The 19412-nt window shown below is 44.7% G+C and overlaps 2 protein-coding genes across 2 annotated transcripts; both read right to left on the bottom strand.

The window, feature by feature from the left end:
- Window positions 1-1151: 1151 nt before the first annotated feature.
- Window positions 1152-3001, bottom strand: LOC307231381 (leucine-rich repeat-containing G-protein coupled receptor 5-like). Its single transcript, XM_080002065.1, has 3 exons — window positions 2897-3001; window positions 2706-2786; window positions 1152-2449 (listed from the first exon to the last, which is right to left on the bottom strand). The coding sequence occupies exons 1-3, from the start codon at window positions 2979-2981 to the stop codon at window positions 1494-1496; spliced, it is 1122 nt and encodes a 373-aa protein (XP_079858191.1). The 5' UTR covers window positions 2982-3001; the 3' UTR covers window positions 1152-1493.
- A 101-nt stretch (window positions 3002-3102) lies between these two features.
- On the bottom strand, window positions 3103-19203 carry LOC307232039 (leucine-rich repeat-containing G-protein coupled receptor 5A-like; the record flags this gene model as incomplete). Its single annotated transcript, XM_080002920.1, has 15 exons — window positions 3103-3118; window positions 3275-3400; window positions 3750-3821; window positions 4032-4097; window positions 5235-5306; window positions 6697-6765; window positions 6909-6980; window positions 7169-7240; window positions 7656-7724; window positions 9451-9522; window positions 10104-10319; window positions 14473-14544; window positions 15146-15217; window positions 16335-16406; window positions 19037-19203. 15 exons carry the CDS (start codon window positions 19201-19203, stop codon window positions 3103-3105), a joined length of 1305 nt encoding a protein of 434 aa, XP_079859046.1.
- Window positions 19204-19412: the final 209 nt, after the last annotated feature.

Genomic DNA, 19412 nt, shown 5'->3' with positions numbered 1-19412 from the left:
AGGGCCAAAAAATTATGATTTTGTTTTATAATTTGATGTTATTGAGTAAAATCCATCACGGTTTCAACATTCATGGAAGTCCATTTTAACTTGATAAGAATCACACTATCAGCATTGATGTCATTATTTTTCTTTGATAACTAAATGGTCCCCTCATTCACATCTAGATGTCCGTCAGAAAATTGACTTCACAGAACTTAATATTCACATCTGTTTTTTTAAGTCCAACATGTATGCTCTTTCACGGCCAATTTCACAGCGAGCTGCAGTCACATGAGACAAAAGTTCCTTAATCTGCTCCCTGTCGTCATCTTGAGATGACGGATGTGAAATCAGGGAATAATGGATCTCATCTGGTCCGTCCAACTTTTTTTTTTTTTTTTTTTTTTTTTTTTTTTAATCAAAAGAACCTTGCGTTAAAGACTTTATTGTCCCTGTTGGAAATTATGGTTTATATAGAAAGGCATACAAGACATACAGTAACATATGAAACGCATTTGAATTAATCGTGTAATAAAAAACAGGACGGTTTTAAGTGACTTGGACAGTTAAAAAAAAAGATATGGAGATAATCAAAATGTCATGCTCTGGATTTAATCGCACTGTGCAGACAATATTTTCAGAATACAGGAGTTGGATACTGTGTGTGTGTGTGTGTGTGTGTGTGTGTGTGTGTGTGTGTGTGTGTGTGTGTGTGTGTGTGTGTGTGTGTGTGTGTGTGTGTGTGTGTGTGTGTGTGTCCCATTCCTTGCATAGATCTTGCCCCATGCGAGAGGGATGGATCTGATCTGGAGTTATTACAGTTGCACAGACTGGATAGATGCACTTTCATAGTCAACTGCCAAATTCAAATACCGGGCAAAAGGGTTTTTCCATGAGATGGAAAATCCCCAATACCAAACATGTCAGCTGTTAAAGGAAATCAAATGATTTTCTGCTTTTTGGCACACGTTTAATGTTCGTTTAATGTAACGTTGAACGAATTCCATATCAATAATGTTCTAATGACACTCAACAAACTGTCTACATCTTTCCTGTTGAAATCTGCTTAGTGTCGCCCAATACCTCAAGTTAAGGACATGGAAAAGGTATTGGTGCACGCTTAATTTTACATTTTACACTTCATCAACCCTTATATACTGTATTATCCCAATACACAACAATTCTGTGAAAGCACCTGGACCATTGTCTTTATGTCTGACTTAAAGCTATACTGGTCAAAACTCTATCTATAGTGAGGAAAAATATCAACCACTATATGTTCAACCCCTGCACAACCTCCAAAGTGCTAATGCACTATTTCCCCCCTGCCCATGGGATATCGCAGTTCCAGAACACAGGCGAAGGTGTTTCAAAAAAGCTGAAAATCTGGCTGGCTGACTTGTCCACATGGTTTAGAAAGTAGGGGATATCGACAAACCGGTTGACTGTAAGGGGCTGGCACACAGAACATGAAGAGGGCTTTTAATGAAAAATGAATGCATGAAACAGGTCTAAGGCTTAGAGGGATTTCCAGGATTTCCATCAGCGTCCTCTGGGCTCCCAGATTCCTGGCTGCTGCCGCCTCCCGCCTTCAGCCTGTAGGACGAGCCGCAGGGGCAGTCGACGCTGGACTCGTCTGCAAAACGCCGCCTGAAGAACATGTAGAGCAGCGGATCCAGGAAGGCGGGCAGGGCTGCGATGAGTAAAACCGCGGATTCCGCTTGGCCCTGGCCGGAGGGAGAGGAGGTCTGGGTTGAGGACCAGAACCAAAGCAGAGCTTCAGAAGCAGAGAGGAGACAGTGCGAAAGGAGGAGGAACGTCAGGGTGTGAACCGTGGCTCGGTCTCGCTTCACGGCAGGACGCTTGATCTGGATCCCTCTGTGGCGGTACGGCAGGGTGTGCACCGCGCCCATTACGAGGTAACAGAAGAAGTTGAGCACTACAAGGGCTGTGTTGTAGCCCCAAGACGTTTGGCCTCTATGGGGTGGGAGCACACAGCGATGGGAGCCGCTAATCTCACCCCCGTAAACATGGGGTAAGGCAGAAACGAGCAGAGCCAGCGCACAGCACCCTGCCGCCACGATGGCCGACGGCCTCACGTCAAAGCTTGGCTTCCTGTGCTCGGAGACGACGGCCATCATCAGGAAGACCCGTGCCTCTGAGCAGAGTCGGACCAGGAAGTCCAAGGCCCCCCAAACATCCTGGACGCCCCGTCCGGGGCAACAGGGGGTGAGGGGATCGACCATCACGAGGTCCAGCGCCGCCAGGCTGGAGCCACACAGACCCAGGAGAACATGGACGGAAAAGAGGACGCCCAGAAGACGGCTGCTGGCGGGTTGGGGTTCGGTGTCGAGGAAGACAGAGACCAGGGCCCGCGCGTTGAGCATGATGGACGGGATCACAAAGAACCAGATCCCAAAATGAGACAACCAGGGAGGGACGGAGGTCTGGTGGGGTCTGAGGGGACCTGGAGACGGACAGAGACGGTCTTAGCTTCACTGGGCAGCTGGTTTGGGTTGCGTACACAACATGCGTCGAACAACGTGACAAATGTATCTTCCAAAGATTTTTGTAATAACGTGAATGCTGCCGTTGCTATATTGAGCAATAAACAAAATGAGCAATAACCAAAATGAGGATATATATTTTTTTTATTCCGAAAAAGTGCCTTTGCAGCCCCTGCCCATTTATCATGACAGCGTTTGTGTCTTATACACGTTCACCTGGAGCTGGAGAACAGTGGAGAACAGACTTTCTGGCCTCAACGCAGCGGCACGTCGCCCGGCGCTCGGGGTCAGAACTCCCTGCGGCGAGACAGCGGAGGGAACAAAGAAGAGCTTCATGTATAGATCACCTTGTCAAATGGTTCTTTCGTTTGGAGCGAAGGGTGTCTAAGGGCGTTGCCTTCTCTTACCGGTGTCGGCGCCGCTGGGGCTCCTGGACGAGGCCCCCGATGCGACGAGCACGCAGCACTGGAAGGCGAACGGCATCTCCGCCATCCTGGAAACCGCCAACAGACGATTATAAGTGTAATATAAAATGCCACAGCTGCACAGGGCAGCCGCAGTGACCACTAGAGCAGCAGGGTCTTCGAAAAGGTATTTTCTTTTTTTTTTTTTTTTAGAGTGTGGGCCGTCTGAACCATCCACACCAATGTTCACAACACCTCACTACAGCCCTAGTGGATTCCGGCTCAGCCGTATCTGTAAACACTTACCAATCTAACCTGCCAGTAAAACAGGTTATTAGGTCTCCGAGGTCGGAACCCGCCCAGGAACACTGCCGCCCATACCTGAGGTTGGGGAGGAGGTGGAGAGGCAGGGGCTCCGTCAGCTCGGGGTTTCCGGCGAGCCTCACGTGGGTGAGGGTTTGTAAATGCCCCAGAGGGAGGGAGGAGAGACGGTTGGAGGTGAGGTCGCTGTGGGAGGCAGAGGGGATGAGAGCCAACACTAAATGAAGCCCTCCAATGAGGCCCATACTACACTCTACCCCATGCTTCAAAATGTAGGAGAGGAGTGGATACAAATGCCGCCTCCTGCATTTAGTGCTATTTAGTTCAATTTGGCGCGTGGCCGGTGACCGAAAATGAGTCCAACTTTGCAGGTCTTAATACCCAGCATCAGCACCTGTTAAATTACCCCCTCAGTACCATGACCTGTTACTGGCTTAGCCCCACTGAGACGCACTGTGATGATGCTTTCACTCAGCAAGTTGCTCGTAATGTTGGTGTTATGGATGAAATTGAGTTTGGATCTCACGCCACTCACAGATATCTGAGGTCACTCATCTTCTGAAATGTTCCTGCCCGGATCTCATGTATCAAATTATGACGCAGGTCACTGAAAACACACAATACATCTTATATGGCCGGTGTGCTGCTAATGCCACTTAGGGCTGGAGGACATTATCAATATTCCATTCGATCTTTAATGGTTTAGGTGGTGTTTAAGTGGCATTATGATTACATTTATATATTGTCTTCCAATGATACACAACTTCAAAAAAACTTCACTTCCATTTTTTTAAGTGGTTTATGTTAAATATTTTACATTTTCTGGATCTTTCTGCAGCTGGTGAAGTTGGGCAGGAACTGGATCTGGTTGTGGGAGAGGTCCCTAAAGACAGACAGCAGGTTACAAGGTCTTCGTCTCTGGAATACGCTGGTGAAATATATATTTTTTTAACTCACATGGCGTGTTAAAGCAGCACTATGTAACTTTTGGTATTCAGGATTTGGCACCCCCACCGTCTTGCACTTTTACACTGCGGTCGTAAAACTCGATCCGGTGTCCGAAAATATTTTCTTGGACAAATTTGAACCATATCGGTCGCGTTTCAATACGTGTGTTCAATACTATGTTCCAAACGCAAATGTAATGTACACCTAGGTTACAGCACCAGGGTTCAGCGCAGGGCTCCAGGAAGAGGGGACCCGTGGAAGGATGGGGCCCCCTGCTACCAGTGTAGGTACCAGATGTGCTCGGCCTCGGTCAGAGGGTCAGACAAACCCTTGGGACAAGACCAACCCACTGGCCCTTCTCATCCGCGCCGTCGGCGAGGTGCAGCGGCAACTATTTGTATGAGCATTATTACCGGCCATTTTGACAAGTTTACAATTTATTGGGTTATTTTTTTGTTTTTCTTTTTATCAATTTTACCAGGCAAAAAATAGTAATTACCCCGAGCAAAACATCAAGCAGGTGACGTAGTGTACCATCAAAATGATTTTGAAGCTGTTATTTTAAGGGAATAAAGTTACATAGTGTTGCTTTAACTGCTCGCAGGCATGTTAGCGATCTACACACCTAAATGGAGCTGCAACGATTACTCGATTAATCGATTAGTTGCCAACTGTTAAATTAATCGTCAACTAAATTGATTATCAATTAATCGTTTTGAGTCATTTTTAATAAGAACATTTCTAAATCCTCTGACTCAAGCTTCATAAATGTAAAGATTTTCTGGTTTCTTTAGCCCTGCATGACAGTAAACAGAATATTTTTGGGCTGTGGACAAAACAAGACATTTGAGGACGTCGCCTTGGGTTTTTGGAAAGTGATTGACATTTTTCAGCATTCTTTTGACATTTTATGGACAAAACAACTAATCGATTAACCGAGAAAATAATCAGCAGATTAAGCGATAATGAAAATCAGCGTTACAGTGGTTGCCGCTCTACACCTTGAACCAGTATCATTAATGGAGGATTGACGAGGCGGCGCCCTGTCCTGTACCGTAAGAGTCAGACTTACAGCTGCCTGAGGTTTGGGAGGTCTTCACACATGGAGCTGGGAAGGGCCGAGATGTGTGTTTCCGTGATGGTGCTGAATGAAACATTTCACATAAAGAAGTGCAGTAGGGGCAAATACACACCCATCAGCCACAACATTAAAACCACCGCTAATAACCACTAATATTGAGTCGTCGGCTTGGCCCAATTTACGATTAAATTGTCTATCGGCGATCGACCCCATCCATCGCGACTGACATTGACGACAGACGTGGGGCAGGTGCTCAAACAAACAAAACAAAAAAAAGAACAGGCACAAGGAGCCCCAGCTCTGGTTCTAGGCATTTTTCCGCTCTCGGCAAACGGAGCAGCCCAGCGGAGCCCGATCACAGGGAGGAGACGCCCCGTGGGGAGGCCCCTGATCTGCCCTCCGTTGGGCGCACATCGTAGCCCCGTCCCCCCTGCAGCGTCCTGCCACTCTATATGCAAATCTTGTAATGATAATATAACGACATATGATATAATCTCATAGAGAAACATTTAGATTTATAATATTTCCTTAGTTTCCTTTTATGGAAATTTAGTAAACGTAGAACCCAACTCAGAGAACTGGAGCGGAGGTTTTTTTTTGTTTCCCCTCCGGACAGAGGTGTGCACGGACTCCCGTGCCTGTGTTTTTATTTGACATCTATTTATTTTCGGTTGTTTCCTCCATGTATGAAACGACATTTTTAAACCGTCCGAGTCTTTGCTCCGTGCCGTTCCAAAAAAAACCTGTGCGGCGTCCCCACTGTCGGGACGCACGTCTCCCCGTTGCTCTCTGTTGCTATGGGACTTAATTTCGTAAAGACTGGATGTTTTATGTGTAAATACTTTACTTGTAAATATTAAATCCTGCACTTCTGGAACGGGGAGATCGCATTTGCCGCCTTACATTTACGGTTCACCGGTTGTCCTTCCTTGGAGCACTCTTGGTAGGTACTAACCACTGCACACCGGGAACACCCCACAAGACCTGTGGTTTTGGAGATGCTCTGACCCAGTCGTCTAGCATCACAATGTGGTCCTTGTCAAAGTGGCTCAGATCCTTACGCTTGCCCATTTTTCCTGCTTCCAACACATCAACTTCAACAACTGACTGTTCACTTGCTGCCTCATATATCCCACCACTTGACAGGTGCCATTGAAACGAGATGATCAATATTACTCACTTCACCGGTCAGTGGTTTTAATGTTGCGGTCGGTGTATGTTTTTCAAAGTGAACAGAGTATTTGAATGTGAATGGGTGGTTCATGTAGACATCAAAATGACATATGCCTGTACTGGACTGGCTACAGGTAGAGCTAAGAGATTGTGCACTCTGTACCAGGAAGTACAGCAGAATACATGACAGTAGATTCACTCGTGGTACGGTGTGGAAGCAGTGTTACTTCCGGGGGATGAGAGCGTGTTTGGCGGTGACCATTGATCGGGCAGGACTCACAGCGTCTCCACATTGGTTGTGCCGGTGAAGTCCGGGAACGACGCGACGTCAGCGGTGCCGCTCAGAGAACTACGGGGAACAAAACCAAGAAACGTCGGCGTGAGTTGGTCAGGCGCCGGGTTTCATTCTGTCGGTGTGTTAGGTGACCGGGGAGCGGTGGAGAGGCGCTGCGCGGTGATGATGGTGAAAGAGAGAAATTCATGGTGACCTACAGCGTGAGAAGCTCCGGGAGCTCCTGGAACGACGTCCTTCCCACCGACCGAACTGGGTTATTGTGGATTTTTCTGTTGGAGAGGATTTTTGTTGTTGTTGCAGTTATTAAGATGAATGAATAATCTCATTGTATGTGTTTTTTTTTTCAAATGAGGGGGAGATAATTACAACTATGTTTTTTACTCAAAATAAAATCTTCTCTGTTTATTTGAAATGGCAAAAAAATATACTGATAACAATAATTCTTTGAGGCACCTACATTATTTCCAGAGAGGGATTTCCAACGAAAGCGTATTCTGGGATGGCTCTGATGTTGTTTCTATGGAGACTTCTGCAGGAGCAACACAATTCATTTTAACTTAAAACGAATCGCGGTTGTAAAGTAAACCCACCGAAATACATACAGTATCATACATGTTGTCCTTTGTTAAAATATGAAGTATCTCCAGAAATGTCTATTCTTTTTTTGATGGATTTGGAAAAACAAAATGATCCTAACCCACATGATATAGAACAGAATCCATCTAACGAGTTGCTTCCCACCTCCCATTACTCATTGACTATTTATTTTCCCGCATTTCTGACATTTAAGAACTCAAAAGTATGCAAAATGAGGGTCTGAGCCACATGGTTCCTCCATAACAGGGTTGTTATTCCTCTCACTTCTATGATTTAATAGTAAGTTGTCATTTGGGTGATTTAGACCCTTGATGTCGGACCGAGGTGCGTGTGCACGTTGGACTCACATCTCTCGGAGGCGGCGCAGAGCTCTGATGGCGGCGGGGAAAGTCTGCAGCCTGTTGGAGCTCATATCCCTGCAGACACACAGGTTTCAACAATTCATTATAACAGTAATGCAACGACTGCTACTCATATTACTATTGCTGATAATACTAGTACTATTACTACTGCCAGTACTATAACTACTTCTAGTACTATTACTACTGCAAGTACTATTACTACTGCTAGTACTATTACTACTGCAAGTACTATTGCTACAGCCAGCACTATTGCTACTGCTAGTACTATTACTACTGCAAGTACAAATACTACTGCAAGTACTATGACTACTGCCAGTACTATTACTACTGCCAGTACTTCATATTGATAGATTGACAGACGAATGGATGGATAGACAGATAGATAGATACCTAGATAAATAGATAGACAGACAGACAGACAGACAGACAGACAGACAGACAGATAGATAGATAGATAGATAGATAGATAGATAGATAGATAGATAGACAGACAGACAGACAGACAGACAGACAGACAGATAGATAGATAGATAGATAGATAGATAGATAGATAGGTAGATAGAGTTGGCAGATATTACATATTCAAATAAAAACAATGTGACTGCTATTTGCTATTTGCGGCTTCATGACTGGGATGTACAGTCTTCTCAGCCGCTACTGGCGCCCTGAGCGTCGACGAACACGACAGAACGTAGAATGTCGAACAGACGAGAAGCTCCTCCCTCCTCCACGTGTACATCTGCTGAGAAACAAACAAACCGCAAGCGGATCTATCTAATGTAAGTCTACGTAGTAATAGGCCAATCTAGATAAATACCAGCCAGATGATGGTGGAAAGCCCTCTGTACACACACACACACACACACACACACACACACACAAACATCACATATACACACATATTCATACATACACACTCTTACTAGACCGCACACAAACCCCCTCTACACACACTCTACACACACTTTACACACACACTCTACACACACACTACACACACTGATACGACCACACCCAGACGGGTCATCTTGAAAAACAAATACCAAATTCTTAGCCAATCAATCAATGAGGTCAATAAAGACACATTCAGAATTTATTCTTAATGAGTGTTAAATGACCAGTGCATTTTAAAAGATATCTCCAAAAACACTCCGAAAACGTATTTTCTTTGCATCCTGGGCCACCAAACCACTCCATGAAAACCAACCTCCAACAAACAGTCATTTTGTTTGTCGTCTCTCTTTGAAAGGGAGAATAATGAGAGTTTCTCTGTCCTGGTGCGATGTTCTGGGCGCCTCGGGGCTTGTTTGGTTACTGTAGTCGAAAAGCCAGGGAAACATGTGTATCCTAAATTGGGGGTAATTGTCAGAGGTCTGTGTTTTGCCCACACACTGTGATGCACCAGATGACGCCCGGCCCTGGGGCTGTTTGAACTGCACTGGTGGCTCACTGTGGGCCGAGCAAGGGAGAGAGAGAGAGAGAGAGAGAGAGAGAGAGAGAGAGAGAGAGAGAGAGAGAGAGAGAGAGAGAGGGAGGGAGAGAGAGAGAGGGCTTTCATGTACAGTAAAAGAAGTAGAGTGTGGCTGTCGCACCTCGTTGTGGACAACACCTCGACTGTTCCTCCGATAGATGGATAAATAGATAGACAGACAGACAGATAGATAAAAAGATAGATGATATATAGATAGATAGATAGATGGATAGATGGATAGATGGATAGATGGATAGATGGATGGATAGATGGATAGATAGATGGATAGATGGATAGATGGATACTCACAGTGTTTCCAGGTTGTGCAGACCGTGAAAGCACCTCTCCGCCACAAAGTGGATCTGGTTGTCATGGAGATGGCTAGGGTAAGAAGTCACAGGTTTTGGTTAATAGTAAAATAGGAACATTAAAATAAAGCAACAGAAGACTTGTACAGTAATATAGTATTTACAGTTTAGAGTATGCTTTAAAAACTGCACTTTATAATTTATATACAGCATAGATTTTTTAATTCTGGAACATATACTGTAATTAATATACTTTCATTCACATTTTCTTACTTACCAACTCAACCCACCTTTATTCTGTTATCATGCTGGAGTAAGAGTATTATAATGACTTTTTAAATCTATTAATGAGGTAGCTACTGAAAATAAGTCATGTTGGCCAAGAGCTTTTCACCTCAAACCCTCATAGAAGTCATCTATAAGACTTCTATGAGACTTTCCATCATCCAAAGCAGATGCAAGAAGTTGAAATGCCTTGAGATGCCTTGATGATCAGTATTACGATATTGAATTGACTTCCAATAGATTTCACACATCTCATATAGATGCAATAAGCAAAAATAATAACAAAGAGGAAACAAAGCACATAGTATTGTACATATTGTATTTGCCCCTCTCACTCTGTCACCCATAACACATGAAAGTGCTCCTCACAGGACCAGCAGGTGTCTGAGGGTGTGGAACGCCCGTTTTGGGATGTGGGTGATGTTGTTGAGGGCGAAGGTCACGGCCTGGAGCGCCGTCAGCCCCGCCAACGCAGCGACAGGGACCTGACGGAGCCGGTTGTCGTCCAGCCAGAGGTGGTGCAGTGACCGGAGACCCCTGAAGGACTTGGTAGGAACACGGAAGATGGAGTTGGCGTCCAGCCGTCTGAAAGTACATTGTGGGATTTCATCAGATATAGGTACAGGATGCTGCAACACCTGTGGACCTGACTGTGACTCTGGTTTTTCACGTTATTTTATGTCCTCGGTTTTGGCCAGCAAGCCTTTTCATTTATGTTTGTGAATAAAAGTCTCCCTAAATCTCTCGGACCCTGGTTTCGGGGTTTCCCTCGCCTCCATCTCCCGGGAGGACCGTGAGATGGTCTCCACTTCCCATGCTGTCCCCTCTCTGTCCCCTGTTAGCTCCCTGGACGGCGCCACCAAGGGCCCACAGACAGTGGCTCAAATGCCTGGCCGTGGCACTGCCCCAAACAGAGGTTGGACAGGTGGCACCGGTTGCTGGTCCACCGGGCCCTTCCTGGGAAGGGACAATGTTGCAGTAAGAGTACAAAGGGGTAGACATCAGGCTTTGCTGTTCTCAGACAATGGTCCAGCAACGCTTGGTTTGACACGGGACTTGGAGGCAACACAGGAGGAGGTTTGGTGTGAGGATATTCACATGTATCCGATGGTGCAGCTTGAAATTTGGAAAGAGGAAAAAGCAAAAGGTGAAGGCTGCGGTTAGTTCGGGACGACTCAAATTTATTACCTTAACCTCCATAAGGAGTGGAAGGAGCGGGTGTCTGTGTCCCTGGTGACCACAGTGATCGAGCAGGATGAGTTGGGCCTGGAGGTTCCAAAAACTACCGATCCCACCTCTGCTCTTTCCAGGACCCACTCTATTGCCCGGCCAGAACATGGACGTGGCCGCGCTACAACGGCAGTATCCTGATGTCTTCTCCCCCCTGCCTGGTCACATGTCCCTCACTCACCACCAAGGGCTACTGGCAGATTCTCTTATCGCCAGAGTCCAAGAAAAAAAATCGGCTTTCTCCAATCTGCAGGGACTGTACCAATTTGTAATGCTTCCGTTTGGGTTGTTCGGGGCCCCAGCCACCTTTCAGAGACTCATCAATCGGGTCCATGGTCCCCACGCGGTATACGCCGCCACCTACTTTGATGACGTAACTATTCACAGTGACACCTAGGGGCCAGCACATGCACCATGTGGGTGCAGTGCTTGAGTCCCTGGGGGAGCTTTGCTCACTGACAACCCTAAGAAGTGTGCAGTTGGGCAGCCGGACGGCTCTCCGGCCTAAGTCGGGTGGTGGGGGTAGGTGGCAGACAAGGGGGGGGTCATGGTTAAGCCACGGTCTGCAGGTGACAGCACTGGCTTCTTCCTGCCAGGGACGGCATGGCAGTACCAGGTCCGCCGTTTAGCGTCTTTAGCACTGAATGGTCAGACCCGGCTGGGAGAGCTTTCTTATGTGTTGTTTTTTCTTGCAGTGGGGATCGCGTGGTGCAATGCCTGTGGACAGGACCGCGATCCCTGACTGGTTATTCACATTATTTTACGTTATCGGTTTTGGCAAGTGATCCGAAGCGAGCCCCACTGCCAGAGAGACGTCTTCCTCCCTAAACCCGTACCTGTGAGGAGAGGCTCCCACATAAATAAAGATATTTGAAATCAAATTCCTTCTACAAAATTATTAAGCAACAAGGAATAGCAAAATGCTTATGAAAACTATAACTTTCCAAGATTGGTGACAATATGTGACCCACCACAGCAAAAGCTGCCATCTCATTTCTAATGCCAGGAACAGCCAGATAAGTTGAAAAAACCTTTCCTGAAGGAAAATTCGATTTTTCCAGATTCGTGTTCCCTTGTGGGTTTTTTTTTAATCTCTCAACGTATTTTCAAAACCAAGTTTGATTCATAAATAGTAGAAAAATATTAAACCTTGGAGTTAAATATTCCCGTTAGATGACATGGGGAAACGCAGTTCACTTACCGAGACGCCGAACAGCGCTGAACAACCGCCGATCGATCGTTTCCTTTAAAGCGAACGTCCAGGTGAAGATCATTCCTCCATATTCCATGTGATGTGAAGTCACAATGTGAAACCGTTTTGAAAGAATTCAACCTTTAAATCGTACTACTTTTACACACACAGAGCCATTGTTGTGAAACGGCGAAGAAGAAGGACCCCATTTGAGTCACACACCTGCGTCACTTCTTTAACAGACGGTAAAAGCGCAGCATGGGGCGTGTTTCGGTCTCACTTGGCTGTGAAAACTTTCTTCTCCGTAGGGTATAGGGTTAGAAGCGGGTGGCGGAAGCTCTGCATCATATTTTGGACCTTAATCTGACCGTTGCGATAGATCCAAGTCAGTGGTAGCAGCGCGTACTGGACTTCATTTCCCGCGATGAGCGTCAGTTCTCCGACGGCGACGCGGAGAACGACAGCGACGCTGAATGTGATATTACTCCGGACTTGGAGAACATTTCAAACAGCGGATTTCAAACTTAATGTGTCGATGAAACGGAATATTTTCTACAGCTTCAGAGGACACCGACGATACGCCCGTTGTTGTTAAAACGGAAGAAGTTGATGACGTGATGAAGTCCGTTGAGGTTGGTGACAGGTTTTCAGATTTCAGATTTTCTGAGACTCGTATTATTGATGGACTCTACATTTTAAACTCCAAAATAATTCCACTTTTATAAAACATGTATATTCTTACTGTTAAATAAAAGCTTTTTTAAAAACAAAATGAGTTGTGTTGTTGAGCTGTTCGTGATCGGCCCATTCAGCAGTATGTTAAGTAGCCATGAAGCTTTGTTTGTCCACCAACCCCATTTGCATTCTGGGAGCTGAATGAATGAACCTGGTGCGGGTAAAGCTTTGGAAGTGATTATCTCAGAAACACAGTTTGCCACACCCTTGTCATTAACAAGTCATAGCTCTAAAATATTTGCTTGATTTGCACAAGTGTCAACTTGTTGGGAAGCTGTGATTCTCCACTTTCAAATGATGCAATAAATAAAAAATAAAAATTTATAAAAATTAATAATAAATAAAAAACAAACAGAATAGAGTCAACCCAGTATTTACCTTTTTGAATATTGATGTAAACTTAAGCGTAACGACACAACACAGGATAGAATTTCATGTTGTGATGGACATATTTCGAAAAAAAACCCCACACCAATCTTAGTTTTCAAACCGCCAGACTGGCATATTTTGTAAAATGCACATCCCTGGTTTGATCAGCTCTTATGAATATTGAACACCACATCTCCACGGAGCACAACAAGCTGCACATTAAGAAGGGACCTTCTCCAACCAGGGAGGTCTGTGCATTCTTTTGGTGAATGGTAGTAATTTCTGGTGTTGACATTGCATTTTGGGGACGTAACTGTCTAACAAAAAGCCCTGGCAGAGCCACAAGTAGGATTCTTGATGGTGCCCCCCCCCCCCCCACACACACACACACACAGACACACTCCCACAGACACCACTCCCACTGTCTATAGTGTGTGAATTTGAGATTGGAACATCTAAACAACATTGAAATGTGTTTACGCTGGGCTGAGAAGTCGGCAGACAAACAGCCTCTGTGAAATGCTGAAAACGGCACTTAGGATAAACATGTTTGGAGGTGCCGCAGGGCACGATTCACAGACCCCACATTTTTTGAAGGAAAGGTGTGTGGCTGTTTGTGTGTTTATATATATGTGTGTGTGTGTGTGTGTGTGTGTGTGTGTGTGTGTGTGTGTGTGCGTGTGTGTGTGTGTGTGTGTGTGTGTGTGCGTGTGTGTGTGTGTGCCTGTGTCTGAGTGCCATCGTATGTGTGCACGTGTACACACCCCACTCTGTAGCTTGCCATCTTAATGGGGACCAAACATCGTCACGAGAATCGAAAGATGAAAGAGATCAATTGAAGCATGGACAGTTTTAAAGGTCTGCGGTATTACTGAATCCTGAAAGTACTCGCGCCAACTCATTCACCATTGCAACTTTACCACTTTCCCAATAAAAAAGTTAAATACTAAATGAACTGTGCCCTTTCCTTTTAGAAAACAGAACAAAGCTTTTATTTAGACTCAAGTTGAAATCGTGCCTGTACCTCTCCCCGTCCTCGGCTTTATATGGGACATGAGGGATATCATGATTAAGACGAATAAATCAAAGCTCCGCTTGGGTTGGATACACTCTTTTCTCTCCTCCATCTTCATATTTCCTTAACACACAACTTAATGCTGTGAAGTGTGATACGTGTAAATTCAGAGAGAGATAGAACAGTGCAGAACTCACAGAGACAGCAGGTTCCTCAGGTTCCTCAGGGCTTCAGAAGGAATCCTCTTTAAATCATTGTTGTGCAGTGTTCTGCAGGAGAATGTGTAAGAGAGTGGGGAAAGTTCGCAAATAATAAAATACACACTGTTAAAGCATGTTTGGATCGTCTAGGGAAGTCAGTGGTTTTGATCACTTAAAACAACAGAAAGCACCTCGCTGGATTCCAAATCCATCGACTAAATAATAACTCACTTTTTTTAGAGTTGAAGCTCCAAAAACATGATCCAGATGTTTGAAAGTAACACAAATTTATGTATTTCATTGAATACTCAAGTGTTGTTTTTTATCAAATATTGCAGGTGATGCAGGGAATGGTCGACATTATTTTCCCTCTTGCTGCCAACAATTGACATTGACTTGTATATAATGAAATAAGTACTTTTTTTATCCAAATTCCAATAAACAAAACATCTGTTCTACAAATGTATAAAACAATATGGAATATCGTTGATGCAAACCATCTGCTCTCCATCATAATTACACAGTACGGCTCAGCATTTTCAGCTCAATTTATTTATATACAGCAATACGGCATAAAATATGAACACAGAACCTATGCCTAAATTATTGTGAATTATTGTGAATTTCTTGTGAAATAAAAATGAAAAAATAGATTTTTTTTTTCACGCACAAAACTTGCAGATTTTCAAGTCCTGCGAAAGCGTTTTTGGGGACGCGGGTCAGGCCGTTTCCTGCCAGGCGGCTGCGGACAAAGACAGAAAAACAGGACACACAGATGATAGACTTTAATAAAGGCCGAGGGGAAAACGCCCTGGACACAGGACTGCACCCGTGTGAGACGGGTGCCGTGTTTTTGGCAGCGCGCTACGCGCCATGTGTGCCCACACCGATTGATTGCACGGACACATCTGCTCAATGTGACTTAGCGCCGAGGTGGGATCGAGTCTCGGAACATGAGCAGCGAGCAATTACAAGTCTGGCAACTAATAACCGCTCCCGTTGTCTCCGCTTTTCAATATCCCAAATCCAAAAACCAGATGCAGCCTGGAAGTCACAGACTAATTTTAACATGTTTAGTGCGTCTGGCTTCGTCCCCGATCTGTTAGTTCATCTATTCGACCAAACCAATGTCCCCGTGCTCTGTTTTGTCTTTCTTTGCTCCTCGTCTCAAAGGATGTCTCCCTAAATGGATCCTGCAGCTTCTTATTATTATTTACTGCTTAGCCACAGAAATGTGGAGAGAAGAGTGAGAGCGTCCAGCTCAAAGCTTGGTGTACGAACGTTCACCGTCGTCATCCAGGACAGCGGAACTTCCAGAAAAATGAGCAGGCATGTTAAGACAGAGGCCAGGTTTAGCATCAGATAGGCGCAGCTCTAGGAACAGAGCCTGGAGCTGTCGTAGATGTCGAACCTTTTGGAGACGTTTGGATGACCTTCGGTATTTTTAAAGACCGCAATAACCAAAAAGGTTCCATAGACGTCAAGCGGGGACAGAGGTTCAGAACGTAAAATTCCTGCCGTGGTTTCACTCCAGATTCCTACGCTGATGGTGCTGGACCTCTGGCCGTACGCTGTCATAACTAAGCTGGACCTCAGGGTTGATGCTACTGTAGTTAGCAAAATCCCCATTGTTTGCTGAAAATCCCGGAATGGAATTTAACTTTACTGAACCGCCTCAGCTCATTGGAACTACAATGTTGAGTACTTACAGCACTGATACCATCGGCTGGAACATCTACCTCTGTCGAAGTGATCGTCAGAAGTACACTGTCTGGGTCCTACCTGCATTCTACGCCTCTCTACGCGGATCATCATGTCCTAGACACTGAAGTGGGCAGTTTGGAGAGGAGGTTTCTTACAGCTCTTTGATGAGATGGAGCTTGGAGAAGGAGCCCTCTGGCAGCGTGTGGAGGTTGTTCATGCTCAGCTCTCTGAATGAACACAACACCAACAAGAGCGTGTTAGTCAGCTGCGCGTTTAGGACCTGACCAGATGGACATACTTCGCAGAACACAGATTCCCGGTCTGCACCAGCAGATGCATGGGTTCAAACGGTATAGTGTTGTTGTGACATCCCATTAGATTTTTGGAGAGCGTGTGTAAGGGCTGCTTTGAAGTGTCTATGACTGGCCGGGCGTGAGGGGGTGTCCGGAGATCCAGTGTCTCTGCGTCGAAGATATAAGAATGACTGTTTACGCTTTAACCGCTTTCATTTTGAGTTATCAGGCTTGGCAGGTTTGATCCTTCGATCATGCTCCATGTAAAAGTAAGTTTCAGTATCGGTGTCACCGTTTCACAGCCGCGATTGGTGATGATTTTGGGCATTTCAGTACAAGCAATTGTATAAGTATCAGGGCTTCAAGTACACAATCGAGCAAAAGATGAATCAAAGTCATCATCGTAGCCGGCTAAGTTGCTGTGTGTTCCAAACTTAAAAGCGAGCAACAGGCGCACAGCCACACTGATCCCGGGCTTAGACCCAGGACAGGTGTGGCTGCTCAAACCACCCCATCCCCACAGCACAATAATGTATTTAATGCCTCATTGCAAAGCACTTTGAATTAGGTTTGTGTTTGAAATGTGCCAACGGAAGTAAACTTTCCCAGCCTCGCTTTCTGTCATGATGCACTGACAGCTGGGAAGCATATACCGTATCAGTCTTGAGCTTTTATGACGTTTATGATTAAAAAAAGAAAATGTTCTGGATTCTTGAAGGGAATACCGATTCCCCCATGAAGGACTTGGCCGCAGCCTGTTGCGAGCGGAAATAACGCTCCATCCTTCACACCCCATGATAGCACCAGAGGACTGTCACCGAGAAGCATGATGTAACGCGTGTGGAGGGATTTGTTCCAATAACCAGGCCGAGGGAGACTGTCCAGCAGCGAGGGAGCGGCTGGCGGACAGTCCCGGATCAAAGACGGTTACATTCCAAACTTCTTCACATTTCACCACGAGCAGCAGATTAGAGAGGTGTCATGAAGTAAAGCAGGCTCCACCACCGGGTCTAACCACCACCTCCCTATCATCACGGGAGGAAAATGTGTATATGAATGTAAGCTTCTAAAAAAACATTCAAATTCATATTTGTCCCTATGTATACTTTTACATTACATGTTGTAACTTTGGTTTGTTTTTTGTATTGGGTGTTCTTTGATATTTTCCCTTTTAGGGGGAAATTCTCTTTTGGTCCTCTGGTCGGAGTGAAGGTCATACAGCTTAATCAGAGCTCCTGGAGCGGGCACATTTTAAGTTAAATATCTTAATTAAATAATTGGAGAGGTGAGACCCCAACGTAAGTTTGACACGTAACAAATTTAACCATCCCCCTGGTGTCAAATGATCATGATCATAATGGTGGATGTCATTGCACATGTCCATTACAATATATATTTTTAACAAATTAACTACGTTTGGCCAAATTCTTTATTAAAACCCTGTCCTGTTGTCTTAGTTAAAACACAAGCCCTGATTTACACATGCAAGAATATGTCAATGCTTGAGTTCAACAAACAAAATAAACACTCTCAATGGCTTCTTGATTAGGGTTTAGTTCTAGATTAAAATCCATATAAATACAGAGGCTTTTGGGGGGTGTATGGTCGTATTTTGCATTATTGTATAGAACAGTGATGATATATTACATAATTACAAGGTGTAGGCTTACTATATATCAACGATTTGAATTTGCTGCTTTTTTTGTTTCAAATTTACCTCTAGGCGGCAATTTAGATGTTTGGATCGTATATTTCCAGGAAATGTTTTTATGTGTTTTTTTTATGCAGGTAGACTTTGTAGAATATTATTATTATTATTATTATTATTATTATTATTATTATTAATAATATTACCATTACTTAATTGTTGAATTTCCCTTTCAAGGCATAAATGCAGGTAAAGTACCATATTATTTTATCTTATATTATTATTATTATTATTATTATTATTATTATTATAATTATTATTATTATTAATAATAATAATAATAATAATAATAATAATATCATTATTATTGTCACACAAAAACATAGTTTTTTGTTTATAGCGACACCAAGAGAATCCAGCAGTAATTGGTCCTACGACCAAGTAATAAAGGTAGAATAAATCGATGGGTGGAATCATTTATTGATTGATTGACTGTTTTTTCCCGGATTTGTATCGTCTATTTGCCATACCTTTGGAATACTTTTTGGCCTTAAACCTGGCCGTTAATCATCATCTAGAGAAATTGTAACGAGAACAATTGTGAGGGCCCTAAATCTATATTTATTTTATTGTTATTGTTTATGCTCTTACATTAGATACAGATGACGCAATATGCCAATTCACAGTCCACAGTGATGTTACAAATCAAGGCCTATTTAACAGGTAAATTCACCTGGATACACAAATGGAAATAAATCGAAATAAAACACAAATGAATATAACAAATTAGCACCTTAAAATAAGTGTTATTAAGATAATAATTGCGTTAATAAGATATACAATTACAAAGCAGTTATTTAACACGAAAAATCAAACTTGGTTCAACTTATTTAATCTGGTAGCGAGTTGCACTCACAGGAAGGTGGTGGAAGCGCTGATGTTGCGGGGAAGCCCCGTCAGACCCGCGTCCACGCAGCGCGTCCTCCAGTGCGACCCGTCCGCCTCGCACCTGCAGGCGGCCGGGCAGCCCGGGCCCCCCGTGCCGGGGGTCACCAACGCCAAGACGAGGACAAGCCGATACATGGTCGCAAAGCGTGTCTAGCCGGGCATGTCCGCGTCCGTCGGTCTGGAGCGCGCTGCTGCGGCGGTGTGGGAGAAGGCCTCCGCCGGGCTCGTCATTCGGGACTCGGCGGAGAGCCGCGGCTCAACCGGAGCCGCGGCGGCGCGGCGTGGGCACACGCTGGCGGTCTGCTGCCATCTCCTGGCGGTGGAGTGGAACTACGCGGCGCGAC

This window comes from Zeus faber (genome assembly GCF_960531495.2).
Source record: "Zeus faber genome assembly, chromosome: 6".
In the NCBI taxonomy this organism is placed as follows: Eukaryota; Metazoa; Chordata; class Actinopteri; order Zeiformes; family Zeidae; genus Zeus; species Zeus faber.
Note: the sequence above shows the minus strand (reverse complement) of the source record. Positions and strands in the feature narration are given on the sequence as shown.

Excerpts from the sequence above, each read along its gene's own strand:
- LOC307231381 (XM_080002065.1), bottom strand. The coding sequence starts at position 2,981 with ATGGCGGAGATGCCGTTCGCCTTCCAGTGCTGCGTGCTCGTCGCATCG. Across the intron at positions 2,787-2,896 it reads CCCCAGCGGCGCCGACACCG|GGAGTTCTGACCCCGAGCGC; the intron begins GTAAGAGAAGGC and ends GTCTCGCCGCAG. Across the intron at positions 2,450-2,705 it reads CCACTGTTCTCCAGCTCCAG|GTCCCCTCAGACCCCACCAG; the intron begins GTGAACGTGTAT and ends GTCCGTCTCCAG.